The sequence below is a fragment of the Sorex fumeus genome, unplaced genomic scaffold (genome assembly GCF_029834395.1).
Source record: "Sorex fumeus unplaced genomic scaffold, SorFum_2.1 ptg000002l, whole genome shotgun sequence".
Lineage (NCBI taxonomy): Eukaryota > Metazoa > Chordata > Mammalia > Eulipotyphla > Soricidae > Sorex > Sorex fumeus.
The window spans coordinates 40952-61495 of NW_026606059.1; the positions used below are offsets into that span (position 1 = coordinate 40952).

Sequence of the window (20544 nt, forward strand, 5' to 3'; positions counted from 1 at the left end):
AGTAAAGGTAAAGGTAAAGGCCCTCCCGTTGATCGTCGATTTGCTCGAGCGGGCCCAGTAATGTCTCCATTTTGAGACTTGTTGTTACTGTGTTTGGCATATCGAATATGTCACGAGGAGCTTGCCAGGCTTTGCTGTGCAGGTGAGATAGTCTCGGTAGCTTGCCGGGCTCTCCGAGAGGGGCGGAGGAATCGAACCCGGCTCAGCCGGGCTGGCTGCGCACAAGGCAAATGCCCTACCACTGTGCTATCGCTCCAGCCCACAAATCACACAGATACACTATTGCAACACAAAAGCAGTATGACGTTTCAGTACCCACTATTTTCACTGAACAGATCAATCAGACAGAACATCACTGTCACTGTCACTGTCCTCCCGTTGTTCATCGATTTGCTTGAGGGGGCCAGTAACATCTCCATTGTGAGACTTGTTGTTACCGTGTTTGGGATATTGAATACGTCATGGGTAGCTTGCCAGGCTTTGCTGTGCAGACGAGATACTCTCGGTAGCTTGCCAGGCTTTGCTGTGCAGAAGAGATACTCTCGGTAGCTTGCCAGGCTCTGAGAGGGGTGGAGGAATAGAACCGGCTTGGCTGGGCTGGCCACATAAGGCAAAAGCCCCAGGGCTGGAGCCATAACTCTAAACATCATGTTTAAACTCTAAACATCAATGATAACTCTAAACATTAATTTAAAAAAAGCGTTAAGTAAAGAATTGGAAGAACTGAGTCTAATAGACATGTTTGGGATTCTCATCCCCAAACATCTGGTTTTTGTTTGTTTGGGGGCTAAACCCAGTGGTATTCAGGGCTTACTCCTGGCTCTGTGTTCAAGAATCACCCTTGGTGAGGATTTGGGGGTGATACCCACTGCCTAGAATTGAATTGAGCTCGGGCTCCACCCCCCAAATTTAGAATGTTATCTAGAACAAATAATATACTGGAACACAATTATTATATCTATAAAGTCACAAAAATAGAAATCATATCAAGTGTCCTTACAGTTCATGAATCCATACAAGCAGAAATCAATCATAAAAAGAAAGTTGGGAAAAACTCAAATATTTGTAAACAAACAGAATTTTGTTAAATGACAGTTTGGTGAAATATGGAGTAAAATAATAAAATGATTCCTCAAAATGAGTGAGAATGAAAACACAAACTATCAGAAACTATGGGAAAGAGCAGTGCTATGGTTGGTGGTCAAAACACTACAAGATTGCATTAAGACAAAAGAAAAATTACAAATCAATGACCTAACCTCACAGATTGAAAAACACCAAAGATTATAAATACAGAACTGGAAATGATTATGAATTACTAATATGAGTTGCATAAATAGCTCTATGCCACTAAGTTAGAAAATGATGAAATAAATGAATAAATTCTTATAGCCTTACAATTTCCCAATATTGAATCAAGAGGAAATGAAAAACCTGAGTACACCATAACAAGTATGAAAATTAAAACAGTGATTAAAAATCTTCCCAAAAACAAAAGTCCTGGTACAAACAGTTTCACTAGTTAGTTCCACCAAAACTTCAAAGACGACTTAACAATGTACTACACAAACTTTTTCAAAATATCAAAGAGAGGGAATGCTTCACAGTTTTTTTATCCCAATAAAAAGATTTAAAAAAAAACATACAGATATTACTAAAAAAAAAAAAAAAACAGGGACCAATATCCCTGCTGAATATCCATTAAAGTAAAGTAAGTAAGTAAAGGCCCTCCCGTTAATCGTCGATTTGCTCGAGCGGGCCCAGTAACGTCTCCATTGGAGACTTTGTTGTTACTGTGTCTGGCATATCGAATACTCTCGGTAGCTTGCCGGGCTCTCCGAGAGGGGCGGAGGAATCGAACTCGGGGCGGCCATGTTGGCCGCTTGTAAGGCAAATGCCTTACCACTGTGCTATCACTCCAGCCACAAATATCCATTAATGATCAACAAAATCTCACATTTAAGAAAATTAAGCACCGTGATGCATCAAACTGACAAAAACAGAATTTTAGGTATACAATTTTTCCAACTCTATCTGATTAGCAGTGTCAGCACCTTTCTATCCATGTTCCACCAACCCCACCACACCCCAGCCCGTTCTTATTAAATGGCACATTTTAAGTTAAATTATTATAGTTTGGTTTCCTTGCATATAGACATATTGGTTCTGGTGGTTTTGATATATACCAATACCTGGTACATCAATTCCTCTGAATACCCATGTGTCTGAGGCACCTTATCCTTGCCCCTTTATTACCTTCAAATGGTCTCATTAATCTCTCCTCTATTTCTTGCCTTCCTTGATATTTTTACTTTTGTAATCTAGGGCCAGTGGTTTAGCCATCTTTGATATCTTCCATTCAATTGTCATATTAGCCTATAAATTACAGATTCCTGATAACATTTGGTATCTGTCCTTGACCTTTTGACTCACTTCAATTAATATCATATCCTCCAATTCTTTTGAAAGTGGTAACTATTTAGTTACTACCTGGACAATACAGTGAACGAGACCATTCTTCTTATCTGTGATTTTTGTCTATATAATTTAATAATTGTTTACTGTGAATGTAATCTATTAATTTACCTTACATTGTAACTAAAGGTTCCTCGGGTCTACATGACTTGTCTTATCTTTCGTTAAACAGACTTTAACTTTTAACAGTTTTGGGGAGACAACTGTGCACCTGAATGTTTGCCTTCACTTTTCTCAACCTAAGCACATTAGTTGTGTTGCTTAATGTCTCTAAGTTTCAACTTCTCATCTGTAACATCTGTAAAACTGTGGATACTAGTGACTATATGATTATTAAAATAACTGATATGTTTTTACATATTGGTCATATCTTTTGTCTTCCTTTTTTTCATTAGGTATCTAGTAATATGTTTGTGGAGGGTCTTAGGCAGTTTATTTAATATAGTATTTATTTGAAAACAGTAAATAAGAAAAGAAGACATAGCCTGAAACAAAGGAAAAGAAGTGCTGGAAGCCCTGCTAGCTTACCTCCCCGGTACTCAGTGTTATTCCTCCAGTCATTGAGGTCGATTTCTGCTGTACCAGCTATAACCAGCTCAAGCTCCCTGGCATCGAACACAGATACAAGCCTGGCATCTACAACCTGAAATACCGATTAGGCTTCAATACAGGTTCTATCATATCAAAAATTTGTATCTATTATTATTTATGTAACTTACATTAGGGAAATTACCATCACTTACGTTAAAATGAGGATACTTAGGTAAAACGGTAAATCATTTGTGTTAGAACTTCACCCAGATTTTATAAAAATCTAATTGCAGGTTTAATCTCTCCCAAAAGTTTAATCTCAAACTAATCAGTCTGCAGTTTCCTGATCAGCACACTGAGGTAATCTTCGTGATAAAACCCCTCTTCTCCCTACCACACATCCCCACACCACCCCCCCCACTCCTACCTTCCAATAAGAGAAGGTAGTTTACCTAAAATGAACCTTTCTTTTTGTTAATAACCTAGTGAAACTCTCATACTATAAAATGTCTCCATGTTGTGCAAGTCTTTACCTTTCTGCCTGCTAGACAGGATGCTGCCCTATTTCATGAATCTTGTCTCAAAGCCAATTAGCTATAACATTCTCTAATGCTCTCACTTATTTTTTTTCATTGAATGAAAGGAAAATTCCATATTAATAGGAGATGATGAATGTTTCCACATCTAGTGCACCATGGTCAAATGAACATAAATTTATATGAAAATAAAAAGAACACTTTTTACCTGTCACAGTACTGGGACTCCCAGAAAACTGCACTGCACTGTCCTCCCGTTGTTCATCGATTTGCTCGAGCGGGCCCAGTAACGTCTCCATTTTGAGAATTGTTGTTACTGTGTTTGGCATATGGAATACATCACGGGTAGCTTGATAGGGTTGGCCGTGCGGGCGAGATACTCTGGGTAGCTTGCCAGGCTCTCCCAGAGGGGTGGAGGAATTGAGCCGGGCTCAGTCGGGCTGGCTGCGTGTAAAGCAAGCGCCCTACCGCTGTGCTATTGCTCCAGCCTCCCCCAGAAAACTATGACCTCTTAACATCCTAAGTAGGTGCCTTCTTTTGTATTCTGGTGATTGGAGCTGAGTCCTCTGTCTGAGACACTCTATGGATGAAGACTGTTTATTACTACCACCAGGCCTGGGACTCACCTCATAGAAGCCTCGAACCAGGGCTTCTGTCTGCTGTACCACGCCTCGTTCCACCCGCCACTTCACCATCCTCTCTATGTATTCCTTCTTGTTCTTTTCAGTCACCTGGGTATTGGCTCCCCCAGATTTTAACTCCCTTTCTGTCACCTTATTATAAAACAGAAAGATCGTGAGGTTTGGCAGCTCAGTTTAGCTCTCAGAGTGACATGCAGATTTTTAAAATGAAGTAAATGTGATTTACAAAGTTATTTATGTTGATTTTTAAGCATGCAATATTTCAACACCAATCTCACCACCAGTGTTCCTATATTCCCTCCCCAGGCCAACCTCCACCCCATCCCTGACTGTCAACTTGATGGACACATTACAAAGCTCGAATATGGTTGCAGCTTAGAGCTCATGTTTTCAGTGTTATTGAATCTGTGTTTTGGCTATATGACTATACCATGCACCTCTATCACCAATTTAACTTAAGTCCTGATGCCTATTTACCCTCACTTCTTATTCTCTTCTTTTCCTTTTGATTTCTTTCCTTCTCTGTCCTCCTCTCTAAACACAGGGTTCAAGGTTGATCTATGGTCTAGGCTTCCCTCCTTTACTATAATACATTTCCTTATCCAGTATTCTATGTACCACAGAAAAGTGAGATCATCCAGGGTTTATCTTTCTTCAGGCTTATTTCATTCAACATGATATCTTCCAGTTCCCTCTAGGTTGCAGTAGATTACACGATTTCATCATTCCTTGCAACTGTATTGTATTCCACTGTTTATATACACACCAGGTCTGACCTTGTCTGGGCCAGGTGCTGTTCGTTTCTTTACCGATGAAATGGCATGTCGGATTTCGGAAGGGAGATCTTTGGGAACAACATATCCATCCTGTGGAATTTGGTATGTCGGCAGGTTGACATGGCTATTGAAGAGATCTGAGTAGAAGTCATGGATAATCTTCTCCATTGCCCTTCTGGAAGATGTGATAGATCCATCAGGACGTCAGAGGGCAGTCATCTTGGTATTGTTGTTGGCGAAGGACAGGTGGGTGTTACGAATGCTTTTCCCAGCTTCTGCCACATCTACCAGCACTTCTGCTCTTCTCTCTGAGGTCTTCCTTGATCACATCTCTGCACTGCTTTATGAGCTGGGACGTTCGCTTGCAGTTGCCTGAGGCATGCGCCAAACCACGTGGGCAAATAAGCTCAAGAGTTTTCGAAGACTGGCATCTTTTTTGTGGCTATCTCTCTCTTGGCATTCCTCGCACAATCAAGGAGGTGCTGAACCAGTCGATCATATTCCTCATCAATGTTGTCAACAATGGCATCTTCCCATGTTGCAGAAATAGTGCCAAAGAGCTCTCAGTTGGTGGTCGTTCTGGGAGTTCTCTTCTTAAACTTTGCAGCCCTTTCTCCCTGCTCTGTGAAATAGAATTTTGAACAAAGGAGACGGTGGTTTGATCCTGTTTGGAATTTTGGGACAACAGCGACATTGGTCAGGCGAAACCATTGATTGAATATGATGTGGTCAACTTCATTGTGGAACCATCCACCGGGAGACTCCCAAGTCCAACGTATAGATTCAGCCTTCTGGAACTGTGAGTTACCATGGATGGTCTTGGTCGACATGATGAATTCAGAGAGTCTCTCACCCTGTTTGTTCCATTCTAGGCCATGAGTCCTGATGTGAAGTTCTTTGGCTGATCTTCTTGGTCCTATCTTGGCATGAAAATCACCCACAATGATCTTGTAGAAGGTGTGGTCTTCTTTATAGAACTTCTCCAGATCCATGTAGAACTTCTCAATTTCTCCTTCATCATAATTGGATCTTGGTGTATAGAAACAAAGATAGAAACTGCCGGCAGTGAGCCACATCTATTCAAGTGTAATCGTCTGATTCGGGTTGTTAGGCATTCGAATGAATCAATGCTCATGGCCAACTTCATGTTGACAAGGACACCGACGCCTTCGACACCTCTTTTGTCGCATGTTCCGAGGAACAGTTCTTCTCCAGTGTTGAAAACGGTGTGATGTGATTGATGCCTTCTCGTTTCGGTCAGACCAATGATGTCCTACTTGATCTTTTGCCCTTGTTCCATCAGGTCCTCTATGGATGCATCTGATTCTAGTGTATGTGCATTGAAAGTACAATCATTTTTGTCTTTCTTCATTTTGGCAGCCTAGTTCGGCCTTGAGATTTTATCAGCCTCTCCTTCCTCATCCTTCTCAATGCTGCATATTGGTGACATCTTCAGGGTCAGGGGAATGAGACCCATTATAATTATTGGTTTTGGTATATCGAATACACAATGGATAGCTTGCCAGGCTCTGCCGTGCAGGCGGAATACTCTCGGTAGCTTGCCAGGCTCTCCGAGAGGATAAAGGCTTTTGGGGCAGCGTCTAATCGCCCTTGTCGGTGTTCCCATGGTTCAAACCAATTTGAACCTGATCAAAGATGGTGCAGCAATTCTGGAAGATGGTTATTATGTGTCTTAGGATGTGTTGTGTGGCCACTTGCGGCCGTGCAGTCCAGAAAGCGTCCTGGAGCATGGTGGTGGCTGGGTAGTGGAGATAGTGGAGGTAGTGGAGGTCTGCTGGTGTGGTATTTATCTGGTACCGGTAGGGGTAGGGTGGGTCTTCTATGCGAAATCCAATCCCTGGGTCTCTGGTGGTTGGTGGAAGCAGACAGGTCAGGGTAGGGTGGGGCTCCTGGTTTTAATCAGGATCCTACGTGAGCTGAATTATGAATTCACTACCAGGATCTCACCATTCTACAAAGAAGTGATCATCAATGTCAAGAGAGGGGTTTGGCAGGGTGTTACCATTTCACTGAAACTCTTCAGTGCCACCCTCGAGAAAATCATGCGACGACTGGAATGGGAAGGAATGGGAGTAAAGATAGACGGTCGGCAACTACACCACCTCCGCCTTGCTGATGACATCGTTCTAATATCACCAAACATCAGCCAAGCAGCACAAATGCTGGCCGACTTCGACCGTGAGTATGGAAAGGTCGGACTACAGCTGAATCTCACAAAGACAATGTTTATGAGAAACAGTTCCTGATGCTCCATTTGCTATCAATGGAATGAACATCTCCGAATGCAACAGTTATGTGTACCTAGGTCGAGAAGTCAACATGACAAATGACCTGGCACCTGAACTGCGCAGGAGGAAGAGAGTGGCTTCGAACACCTTAAAGAGCGTTGAAGAAATAGCTAAGAGGACGAAGAACCTCTGGCTCCGGGCACATCTCTTCAATTCCACTGTTCTTCCTGCATTAACATACACCTCAGAGACCTGGGCCCTACAAAAACTGGATGAGAACGCTATTCAGGTCTCCCAAAGAGGAATCGAAAGAGCTATGCTTGGAGTATCATGTTTCACTCAAATGAGAGAAAGAATCTGAAGTTCCGATCTCGGTCGATGATCAAGAATCAGGGATGCTGTCTCGTTTGCCAAGGCATCAAAAATCAGATGGGCTGGACACGTAATGAGATTAGACTAATGTTTAATAGTGTTTAAGAGTGGTCCCTTCTTGATCCCAGCTGCCCTCTCCCCCAACACTTTAAGCAGGTTTCCAACTGGAAACTGTGAACCAATCCTCCTGGCCCTTTTTCTACTGTCCTTGGGTATTAGTCTCAGACTTTTTTTTTTTTAATATCCCACAAATGAGTGCAATCATTCTTTGTTCCTCTCCTTCTGAGTCATTTTATTCAGCATGATATTCTACATGTCCATCCATTTATAAGAGAATTTCATGACTTCATTTTCCCTAACAGCTGCATAATATTCCACTGTGTAGGTGTACTATAGTTTCTTTAACCACTTGTCTGTTCTTAGGCACTCGTGTTGTTTCCAGATTCTGGCTATTGTGAGTAGTGCTGCTATAAACATAGAAGAGCAGATGGCATTTCTGCAGTGTGTTTCTGGGCCCCCTGGATATAGTCCCAGAAGTAGTATTGATGGCTCAAAGGGAAATTCAATTTTTAGTTTCTGAAGGAATGCCTATATTGTTTTCCAAAAAGGCTGAACCAGTTGTCATTCCAACCAACAATGAAGGAGAGTCCTTTTCTCCTAGCATCCATGTCAGCACTAGTTACTCTTGTTCTTTTGATGTGTGCTGTTCTCTGTCATGAGATAATATCTCATTGCTGTTTTGATTCGCATTTGATGATAAGCAATGTAGAACATTTTTTCACGTGTCTTTTGGTCATTTGTATTTCTCTGAGAAAGTTTCTGTTCATTTCTCCTCCTCATTTTTTGATGGGGTTGGAGGGTTTTTTTCTTGTAAAGTTCAATCAGTGCCTTTTATATCTTGGATATTAACCCCTTGTCATATGGGTATTGGGTAAATAATCTTTCCCAGTCTGTAGGCTTCTTAGTATGTTGGTCACTGTTTCTTTTGAGGTTCAGAAGCTTCTTAGTTTAATTAGTGGTACCATTTGTATATCTTTGCTTCCATTTGCTTGGCTCATGGTGTTTTGTCTTTACAGATATTTTTAGCTTCAATATCATGGAGGATATGTCCCACATTTTCCTCCATGTAACTTATGGATTCAGGTCTGATATTGAGGTCTTTAGCCCATTTTGATCTTACTTTTGTGCTTGGTGTTTGAAATAACCCCCCAAAATAGCTAAAACAATACTTGGGAAAAAGAAGTTTGGAGGTATCACCTTCTTCAACTTCAAACTGTACTACAAAGCAGTAGTAAATTAAAACAGCCATAGTATTGGAATAAAGACAGATCTGAAGATCAATGGATCAGAGTTGAATATTCTGACACCAATCCTCAAATATATGGCCACCTAATCTTTGATAAAGGAACAAGAAATATAAAATGGAGCAAGGAATACCTCTTTAACAAGTGGTACTGGAAAAACTGGACAGCTACATACAAATTTTTAAAAATTTTTAAATAATTTAAAAAGAAAAATGGTTTTTGTCACATGTTCTGCGGCATTTCTTTCTTTTAAAAATAAAGTATAATTTTCTCTATTTTATTCTATATTTTTATGTTCTGGGCTAGATAAAACTTACTAAGAAATTATTTAGGCTAGGAGTAAAATTTTTTGGTTGTGTTTTTATACCACACCAAGGTTGTTACTGGCATTGCTTGTAGAACCACGTGTTGCCAGAATCTGATAAATTTTCACCAAAAAGACTTGTACTCTATAAATGCTAGTAAAAGATAAATAGGAAGCTTTACCTTATCAAATGGCATAAGGTATATGCATTTTGGAGAAACAAATATCAAAATTCTAGCGATGAAGTTATTCCCATAGCTGCAGAATACCTAAATATGCATCTGAAGTATAACAGAAATACCTTACAAATGCATCATTTCCCCAGTGAAAATGCTTTCTGATCCATTATATCATTTGATTTCTAAATGCTGTATAAAGTTAATCCATATTATAATAAGAGAAAGAAAATGTGAGCATTATTAAAGGAAGTAGTACTTAAAGAATTGTGTTTTAAATGAACGAGATTCCTTGTTTTCTAATCTAAAAACAAAATTGTATTACCATATGATCCAACTCTTCCAATCTGGCATCCCAAAGAGCTGAAATTGGAGACTCATAGATGTAAGTTCATAGTATTATTTACAATAGCTACAGATAGAAGCAACGCAAGTATCTACCAGCAGATGAAAATGTAATTCAAATAATGATATATCAACTCTAAAACAGGAAAGTAGTCCTGTCACATTACATTATGACTTTCTCTTGAGGACATTATGACTAGTTAAATAATCCAGTCACAAAAGGACAAATACTACATAATATCACTCTTAAGATTATCCAATTAGTCTAGATTATATGGGTCTATGCAGCTGATTTACAGAGAAAAAGTAGCATAGTAGTTATCAGGGGCTGTAGGAAGAAGACACAGGAAATTATGTAGTATCCATTTATTCAAAATAAAATAGTTCTGTAAATGTGTTGCACAATAAAAATATGATGAAAAATGTAAATTTTATAGTCTGTAAATTTTCTATAATGGAAGCCAAGATTTCCTTTCCTAGCCCTACATTTTACAAACCTGTCCAAAAACTTCTTCATTAACAGTAAAAGTGAGATCTAGAATATCTGTAATGTTATTGTCCTTCATCCACTGCAAGCTCTGATGGAATTCTTCATCCAAATATTCCAGGTCACTCAAGTCACAGGGTCTAGATACATTAAAGGGAGAGAGATAATCAGAATTATTAAATTAATGGCTGCCCAGATTATTCCAAAACATAGAAAGTTTCAGTCTTTTGGTTGAAACAATGCAGACATATTCTAACAATATGATACTTTTGAATACACTGATTAATATTTTTAGTTCATTCAGCAATTTTTAAAGGCAAATATTAAATTATTTACAAAATATACACAAAATAATTAGTGATTCAGGAATTTTCCTTGACAATTGAGGAAATGTATTATTGTAAAACAAGCTGTATCAGTTATACTTAGGAATTATTGATCTAATTGTGACATTTGTGATTGTGGTATTATTATAATAAATAAGCAAATTCATTATCTGATACTGTAATAGTCAACTCCTATGCTGACATAAAATATCAACTGATTTTTTATTGTGCTGAAAATTTTTTGTTATATCTCAGCATTAGAAAAATAAATCATCATAAGCCTATCAGAAGCAAGGGGCAAAAAGGCAAGAGGTTCCAGGGAACCAGTGCCTGCTATCCTAAATGCAGTGCTGAATAGAACAATGCCTGCAATATACTTACAGTCTCAGTAGTGCTTTATAGAAGGGCCTTGTGAAGAAAGCATCGAGAAGGTATTGATGGATCAGAGCCAGGCCTAGGATACGACCACTAAATCTGAACCTGGAACATGAAATAAATTTTTTTTTATTAAAAAATTTTTTAATAGTGAGACATCATGAGGTACAGTTGCAGACTTACATATTTTTGTGCTTGGGTTTCAATTATCACTTAATCACTTAACTTCCTGTTAATCGTCGATTTCCTCAAGTGAGCGCCAATAATGTCTCCATTTGTCCCTGTCACGTGCTAGTGTAGCCCAATGGCGTCTGTTCTCTCTAGGAACACGAAGAGCCTCAAACGGATCGTTCATGATCTTGATGAAGAAGTCTGACCATCTTGTAGGTGGGCGGCCACGCAATCTCTTGACATCCCGTGGAATCCAGTCGGTAACAGCTCTAGTCGAGTAGTCGTCTTTGAATCTCATTAAGTGACCAGCCCATCTGATTTTTGACACCTTGGCAAACAAGACAGCATCCCTGATTCTTGATCGTCGACGTAGGTCGGAACTCGGGATTCTTTCTCTCATTTGAGTGAAACGTGATATTCCAAGCATAGCTCTTTCAATTCCTCTTTGGGAGACCCGAATAGCATCCCCATCCTGTTTACATAGGGCCCGGTCTCTGAGGCATATGTTAATGCAGGAAGAACAGTGGAATCAAAGAGATGTGCCCAGAGCCGAAGGTTCTTCGTCTTCTTAGCTATCTCTTCGACGCTCTTGAAGGCGTTCCAAGCCGCTCTCGTCCTCCTGCGCAGCTCGGGTGCCAGGTCATTTGTCATGTTGACTTCTCGACCTAGGTACACATAGCTGTTGCATTCGGAGATGGTCGTTCCATTGAGAGCAAATGCGGCGTCAGGAACGAGGCTGTTTCTCATAAACATTGTCTTCGTAAGATTCAGCTGTAGTCCTACCTTTCCACACTCACGGTCAAAGGCGGCCAGCATTTTTGCCACTTGGCTGATGTTTGGTGTTATTAAAACAATGTCATCAGCAAAGCAGAGGGGGTGTAGTTGCCGACCATCTACACTCCCATTCCTTCCCATTCCAGTCGTCGCATGATGTTCTCGAGGGTACACTACCTCCACTACTCAGCCGCCGCCACACTCCAGGATGCTTTCCGGACACATCATAAGACACTAAATACCCATCTTCCGGAATTGCTGTAGCATATTTGATAGGGTTCAAATATGGTAACACCTACCAGGGTGATTAGAGGTCGCCCCAAAAGCCTCTATCCCTCTCGGAAAGACTGGCAAGCTACCGAGAGTATTCCGCCCGCACGGCAGGGCCTGGCAAGCTATCCGTTGTGTACTCGATATGCCAAAACCAGTAATTACAACTGGTCTCTTTCACCTGACCCTGAAGGCTTCACCGACATGGCAGCAATGAGAAGGATGAGAAAGGAGAGGCCAATAAAATCTCAAGGCAGAACTAGGCTGCCACAACGAAGGAAGACAAAAATGATCGTCTGTACTTTCAATGCACGTATGCTAGCATCAGATGCATCCATCGAGGACCTGATGGTACAAGCGCGAAAGATCAAGTATGACATCATTGGTCTGACCGAGACAAGAAGACACGAATCTCACCATGCCATTTTCGACACTGGAGAAGAATTGTTCCTCGGAACATGCGATAAAAGAGGTGTTGGAGGCGTCGGTGTCCTTGTCAACACAAATTTGGTTTCAATTATACAATGATCAAATACCCATCCCTCCACCAGTACCCATTTCCACCACCACGGATCCCAGTATCCTTCCCACCCCCCATCCCCCTCATCCCACCCTGCCTCTGTGGCAAGGCATTCCCCTCTGTTCTCTCTCTCCTTTTGGGTGTTGTGATTTGCAGAAGATACATTGAGTGGCAATCATGTTTGGTCTATAGTCTACTTTCAGCATGCTTCTCCCATCCTGGGAGGATCGTCCCAACACCTTTATTTGGTATTCCCCTCTTTATCTGAGCTCCCTTTTCCCCTAGTATGTGTGGTTGGCCTCCAAGTCATGGAGTAAAATTCCTGGTACTAATCTCGGTCATTCTTGGGTGTTAGTTTCCTAATTTAAGAACAGGTAAGAATTAACAATGTTAAAATATTTTCATTCATATTTTGTTTGATGTGTTTATTTATGGTACTCATCTTAAGCTGCTTAAGGGCGGAGCCATTCTCCTGGTTCTCTTGCTGTAGATAATGCCTATGTACTAAAAGAACTCCTATCCCCAAAATACTGTAATAGTCATCATTTTTCCAGAATCATCTTCTCATACCCCAGAGTAACCTAAGAGAAGAAACGTGCTGGTGAAGAATTCTAGAATCTTAGATAAATAGCCCAGATTGAACTTGAGGATCTCAACCTTTCTGAACTCAAGGACACTGTAAGTTTTCTGAAACATGCACCTCATTAAGTATCCCAGAAATAGCATTATGGTCTAATGTGTGCCTGATGCCATGCTGGCAGATGAAGAATGAAGATGAATCACATCTGGAAGTTGTGACATGAATCAACTGAAAACAGTACACAGAATCACGCTGTGCTAAGTATCAAGCTGAACTTACACAGCTATTTAATACTGCCAATGACAGACAAAGGATAAGAATGGATCGGTCATACAGACTTGTCCACTTCCAGATGGAAGGACATTCACTGATTTAAATTGTTACTGGGGCAAATAGCTTTCTCTGTTACTTATATGTGTAAACTCACACAAAAGGGGGGGCACGGCACTCACACAGCGGCGGTGGCTCTATCTCTCCCGCCGCCCGCATTCAGTAGTCTCACCCTTCTCCCACCCCGGAGAGGTCGATGGCGATGGTCAGGCAGAGGAAGGAACGAGGGCCAGGCTGGTAGGTATTAGTCGTAGTTTATTCTGATTCTCTCTTCATCTGTCTCTGATCCCTCTCTCCTTCTCTCTCTCTGCTCCTGTCTCTCTCTGTCTCTCCTCCTCTTCTCCTTCTGCCCATTACCCACTCCTACAGTACAGTTAAATCCTTTCTCCATGAGGAATTGGGGGAACAATTACACATAGGTGTGGTCACAATCAATAGGGGTAGAACTCTTAGCCTCAGGGAAAGCAGCTCCTAGGACAGATCCTCATTATCAGATCAATCCACCCTAGAGCAGATTCTCCTGGGTGTGTTTCTCCTCTCCTTGTCTAACAAACATATAAGCATATATAATATAAATCATTTTGTATGGATACAGTAAGAAATATCTTAAACTTATAGAATTGCTCTCCTAGGGCCATCTCGATCTCAGACTACGGTGCTCAGGCCAGATAGTCTTTCCCACCCCTAGAAGGATCCTAGTCTTGTCGTTACCTTTGGATCATTACAGCAATTGTCTATGATCAAACTCTTAACTTATAGTTAAGAATCGTGGCACTTTGGCCTGGCCCATTTCGCTGCCAGGGTAGCTCACTGCTTGCCCTGGGTCCATTCAGTCCCTCGTCGGGACCCTGCTTTGGGGTGTTAGGAACTAAGGGCAACTGAGGCTTAAGTCGAGAAAGCAGATGCCCGGGAGTGAATAATATTCACGGCCAATCAAATCCTAAGTTACAAAGCATAATATTAACGGTCTTCCTGTATCTATACAAAAAGGATATTACCTTAAAGTAAACTGTTCATAAGGCATAAGGAGAGGAGAAAGGCAATATTTCACTCATACATATAAAATCATAGATTTCTGGGAAACTGATCTTACAAATTAACAAAGTCTGATTAAGGGGAAAGCTGATTAACTGGGTGGGAAGGAGAGCATAGGGAAGACTGTTTACAGATAAACTCAATGGAAGTGGAAGTGCTTCAGGAGGACTGTGATGGGTGTAACCAGATTAATGGGTGTAACCAGATAAACCTAAGCTTCTTGTGGAAGGACAAAGCAATGTTACCCAACACTTACAGGTAACCTCCTTAGCCGAATGCTGAGGCTTCCTGGACCTTAATTCCATCATTTCTCAGCTTCTAAACTGGCTTCTTGCCTATCTGGTCTAGCACAGTGCTTTTCTCACAATGTGGGCTTTGCTCATCAAGAGCACCCACTCCTTAATTAGTCTCCTTATAGAACTAGACTTTCACTTAAGCAGGAATTTAGTTATGACTTTTATCAGATCCTCCCTATTAAAAATTTCAATTTACACATATATACTGTCTTCACAAGGCTATTTTTTAATTCAAATGTTTTCTTATAACTTCTATAATTTATGTAAATGAATACATCATAGACCAGTGCAGTCTCCTGCCCCTGCGCCTGGCTGTTCCTCGCCGGGGTCCCTTGGAGGGGAGCGGGTTGAGCTTTCCTCCCCGCCCTGACCAGGGTTCCGACAGCCGAAGACCTCCAGGACCAGTCACCACCATGCTGAGACCACTCTCCGCACACATGAAGGTACTGGCAGAGGGACAAAGCCACGCAGGTTCCGGGGCCGAGATCTCCAAGCCTACTGGATTGGAGTTGAGCATCCTCCACCCAGATCCTCCAAATTCCAGTAGGCGGGGGTCACACCCACCACCTGGCCCCCTGTAATCCCATCAACGGCCAAGACTCAGAGACTATAAAATCCAGCTCCCGGACATCTTATCAGGACATCTTTTTATGACGTCTTATTATTTCATTCCTACTTTGGACAAACTTGCAGGCTATCGAATGTAGCCTGCCCACAGGGCAGAGTCTGGCAAACTCCCCATGGCGTACCAAATATGCCAAATACCAGTAACAATGATGGGTCTCATTTTCCTAAAGAGCCTTTAATATAATCTCAGGGCTAGGATGAAAGAGACGTTACTGGGGCCTGCTCGAGGCAATCGACGAATAACAGGATGATAAATGAATGAATGAAAATGAATACATCATACAGTCCTACAGAATAAATGTAGTACTGAACAACAGAACTTAAATTGGCATGCTTAATAGAGCTGATTCTACTGACATGAAATGATATGTAAATATCATTGAGTACAAAGAGATAAACATAACATCAGCAAAGGTGCTATCAATACACTATTGGTAGGTGCTTTAAAGGATACTCAGATGTCTCAGTTATTGAGATCAGGATACTTCAGCAACACTTCAACTTTTAGTTTTTCATTTTCATTTCATCATCCTGTTATTCGTCGATTATTCAACTTTTAGTGTCCTTCTAAAACAACCCCCTTCCCAAACACACACACACACACACACACACACACACACACACACACACACACCTGACTTGTAGACAACATAGTGATCTCAATCTTATGCAAAAATACCCCACATTTTCTGCCTACCTTTATAGCCTTACCCACTCTTACTCTGAGGCATACTTCAAATAAGATGGGGGACTTCTGAACATCACAGCAGCCACCCAAAGTAGGAAGAGAGCAAATATCAACACAGAAGTATCTGGATGAGTACTCCCTTCACTTAAAGAGATGGTATCAAAGAGTTAAGTGAAAAAGCAACGGTAATTTGTGTCTGTATGTATTTATATGATCTTCACAGAGAAGGGTGGAATGATAGCACAGTGGGTAGGATATTTGCCTTGCATGCAGCTGACCCAGGTTCGATTGCTCCATCTCTCTCGAAGAGCCAGGCAAGCTACCGAGAGTATCCTGCTCGCACAGCAGAGCCTGGCAAGCTCCCCATGGCGTATTCGATATGCCAAAAACAGTAACAAGTCCCACAATGGAGATGTTTCTGGTGCCCACTGGAGCAAATCGATGAACAGCGGGAGGACAGTGCTATAGTGCTATGTATTTATACGTGTATGTATGTGTCTATACACTGTCTGTAGCACTGTCCCCTGGTTGTTCATCAATTTGCTTGAGTGGGCCCAGTAACATTATGAGACTTGTTGTTACTATGTTTGACATATCGAATACGTCATGGGTAGCTTGCCAGGCTTTCCCGTGCAGGCAAGATACTCTCAGTAGCTTGCTGGTCTCTCCAAGAGGGGCAGGGGAATTCAGCGAGGATCGGCCTATGGACTGTGTGCAAGACAAATGCCCTACCCGCTGTGCTACTGCTATATTATTAAACGAGAATAAAGCTTTCAGCTCAGAAATAAAAATAGATTATTTCAATTGATGGTTTTAGCAAAATACTACATTTTCAACTCTATTTACAAAAAGTGTTTGCTACAGAGGCAGGTGGGGAGAGCGAGTATAGGAGGGCAACTGGGGACATTGATGGTGGGTTTTAAAACATTGTATGATTGAAACCCTATCATGAAAAAACCTTGTAACTATGTACCCCATGATGATTAAATCAAAAAAAAATTGAAAAACAAAGTAGGAATAGATTGGGGCCTAGGTAACTAGCTGAGGGTTGTCTATGCAGCACTCTCCTGTGGTAAAATCTACACAAAGGACAGACCTGAATGCAGAATATTGCCAGAGTCAGAGTAGCTAAATAGCAGGGGGAATGGAAGGCACCCAAGGGGCTTGGAATGTGACTTGGAATAAACTTAAAGTGAGCCCAGAAACAGACTACAGACGCGGGCATCTACGGTACTGGGAAACAAGGGGAATTCAGCCAAATGTTCTGGCTTTTGGTTTTGTACCTGCGAAGTGGGGAAGTGAGTGACAAGGAGTGGGCTCAGAACAACAGAAGAACATAGCAGTCTGATGCTTGGGCAGCTTGATGTGGTCACACTGGGTGGGAAACAAACCTGCGCACTCAGGACTGCAGGAAAACAAATTGTAGGCTGAACCTTACTCACATGAACCCACATGAACAGGCTCACACCCAAGTCTCAGGAGTGCATTCACAAACAGGCCACACCTCTAAAAGATTCCCCTCCCCCCTTGACTTCTTTTCTTCTTTGTCCTTCTATCTAAATACTGGGTTAAAAGGTGATCTATGTACTTCCCTTTTACTACATTTTCCTAACCTAGTATTCTATATCAGAGATAAGTGATATCATTCTGTGTTTGTCAAAGAAAGGTTCTTTTTTCTTTTTTACTGAATCACTATGAGATACACAGTTACAAAGTTGTTCATGATTGAGTTTCAGTCATACAATGTCCTAATATCCATCCCTTGACCAGTGTACATATCCCACCCTAGTTTCCCTCAGGTCACCCTCCCCATCTTTCAAATTCCAGCCCAGATCTTTGTCTCTTTCCCTCACTCTCTCTCTTTCTTCCTGGGCATTATGGTTTGCAATATAGGTACTGAGAAGTTCTCATGTATATCCCTTTACCTATCATTAAAACTAAGTTTGGTGATAGAGAAGAGACAAGTATGACAATGATAGTTGGAAATGGTCACTCTGGACAAGAACTGAGTTCTAAAAGAATTTTTAACCAGCAAGGGATCTGTGAAAAGACTTCTGAAACACAGCAGGGCAAAAAGTAATCTGGTTAGACCCTAAGGTTGAACAACTATGGCTCACAACTCTTCTTGGACACACACAAGTCCTAGTTCCTGGTCTCTACTGTCTAGATTCTTCAAAATGGTAAAAAAGGTCTCTCTGACTACCAGAAACTTACTACACAAAGTCATCCAACAGATCTGCTCTAATATGTTAGATCTGTCACACAGTAACAGTGACTGTGTTCCCCTAGTCATTGTTCAGATCTGCTTTAAACAGAGCAGAAAGGCATGCTGAGACACATACTAATTCAGTGACATCAAAGACCTGTGATGGTAAAAGACACATCACAAAAATTGCAGTCAGCTGCAAATGAAAACCCCAGATCAGTTCATTGAGTAGCCGTTACTGAATAATACACATGACTGAATTCCCCAGTAACTGCTCAGTGTGTTCCATCTTTAACAACATAGACTTTGACGGTGTATGAGGTCAATAGTATAGAGGCTGTAGGGCATTTCTGACCATAAATGCTCAGTGGCTTTCCAGGCCCACATAAGCTTAGAGCCACAGGGACTAATTTGATTGTGTGAGTGTGAGCCCCTGGTAGTCACTTGGGTCAGCCCATACTTGGATCCTCAGCCAGAGTCCTCACATAGCACATGCATTAAAAAGACAGATGGATTTACTATTATTGATGAATGGAAGCAAAAGTCAAGGAAGGTCCTCAAACAAACCAAAATGTTCTAAACTCCCTAACGAATAGCACTGCAGCACTGTCCTCCTGGTGTTCATCTATTTGCTCAAGCGGGCACCAGTAACATCTCCATTGTGAGACTTGTTGTTACTGTTTTTGTATATCGAATATGCAACAGGGAGCTTGCCAGTAGCTTGCCAGGCTCTGCCATGCATGCGGGATACTCTCGGTAGCTTGCCGGGCTCTCCGAGAGGGACGAAGGAATCAAACGCGGATCGGCCACGTGCAAGGCAAATGCCCTACCCACTGTGCTATCGCTCCAGCCCATTGATTTAGTAAAAAATAGTAATATTAATTATACCTTAGTGTTACTGTTATAATTAAATAATTTGTATTTTAAATATAATAAATTGTGACTTTAAAACCCAAGTTAAATATAATTTTTGCACACTCATATTGGTAATGCACATAAAAAGAAATTCAATATTTCTATAATATCTTTGGGCTGGAGCTATAGCACAGTGGGTAGGGCGTTCGCCTTACAAGCGGCCAACATGGCCGACCCGAGTTCGATTCCTCCACCCCTCTCGGAGAGCCCGGCAAGCTACCGAGAGTATTCGATATGCCAGACACAGTAACAACAAAGTTTCCAATGGAGACGTTACTGGGCCCACTCGAGCAAATCGACGATCAACGGGAGGGCCTTTACCTTTACCTTTATAATATCTTTGTATTTTGATTTATTTTATGTTTTCTAGGCACCACACCCAGAGGAGTAGAAAAGGAGGTCCACAAACACGATGGCCACTCAATACCTCTATTGCAAACCACAGCACCCCAAAGGAAAGAGAGAGCAAAAGGGAATGCCCTACCACAGAGGTGGGGTGGGGTGGGGGGATGGGGGGTGGGAGGGCCTCTGGGTTCATTTGTGGTGGAGAATGGGCACTGGTGGAGGGATGGGTACTCGATCATTGTGTAACTGAAACCCAAGCATGAAAGTTTGTAAGTCTACAACTGTACCCCATGGTGTCTCACTAATAAGAAAGAAAATGAAAGAAAGAAAGAAAGAAAGAAAGAAAGAAAGAAAGAAAGGAAAGAAAGAAAAGGAGGTCCAGGATCACATGCCTGAATGGCTTGGTCCAGGGACCTTATGTGGTCACCAGGGTTCATTCAGTGAAATTGGGGGAGCATGAACTATTAGGAATTTAACTTAGGACCTCACATATGTTGGACTGTGCTCACCACTTGAGTTTTCTTCATAGATAAATAACAACAACACATATATGAATTAAAAATTAATGGATGAGGGGACTGGAGAGATAGCACAGCATGCAGGGTGATTGCCTTGCACGTGGCCGACCCGGGTTCGATTCCCAACATCCCATATGGTCCCCTGAGCACCGCCAGGAGTAACTCCTGAGTGCAGAGCCAAGAGTAACCCCTGTGCATCGCCATGTCTGACCCAAAAAGCAAAAAAAAAAAAAATTAATGGATGATATAAATTTCTGATTAAAGTTTAAAATGCTATTTAATAATTATAATGTTCTTCTGAGTAGTATATCTACTTTTTGATCACTTGATCACTTGATATCCCATTACAACTCAATTTGCTTGAGCAGGCGC

General features: G+C 41.5%; 1 protein-coding gene across 1 annotated transcript in view; it reads right to left on the reverse strand.

Moving 5' to 3' along the window:
- Positions 1-20544, reverse strand: part of HECW1 (HECT, C2 and WW domain containing E3 ubiquitin protein ligase 1) — a 310169-nt gene that overhangs the window by 10555 nt on the left and 279070 nt on the right. Inside the window, exons 27-30 of the mRNA XM_056112411.1 lie at positions 10904-11002; positions 10207-10336; positions 4169-4315; positions 3004-3118 (exon numbers count right to left, since the gene is read on the reverse strand). Of these exons, the coding sequence (XP_055968386.1) occupies positions 3004-3118; positions 4169-4315; positions 10207-10336; positions 10904-11002 (491 nt within the window). The remainder of the gene's footprint in view (positions 1-3003; positions 3119-4168; positions 4316-10206; positions 10337-10903; positions 11003-20544) is intronic.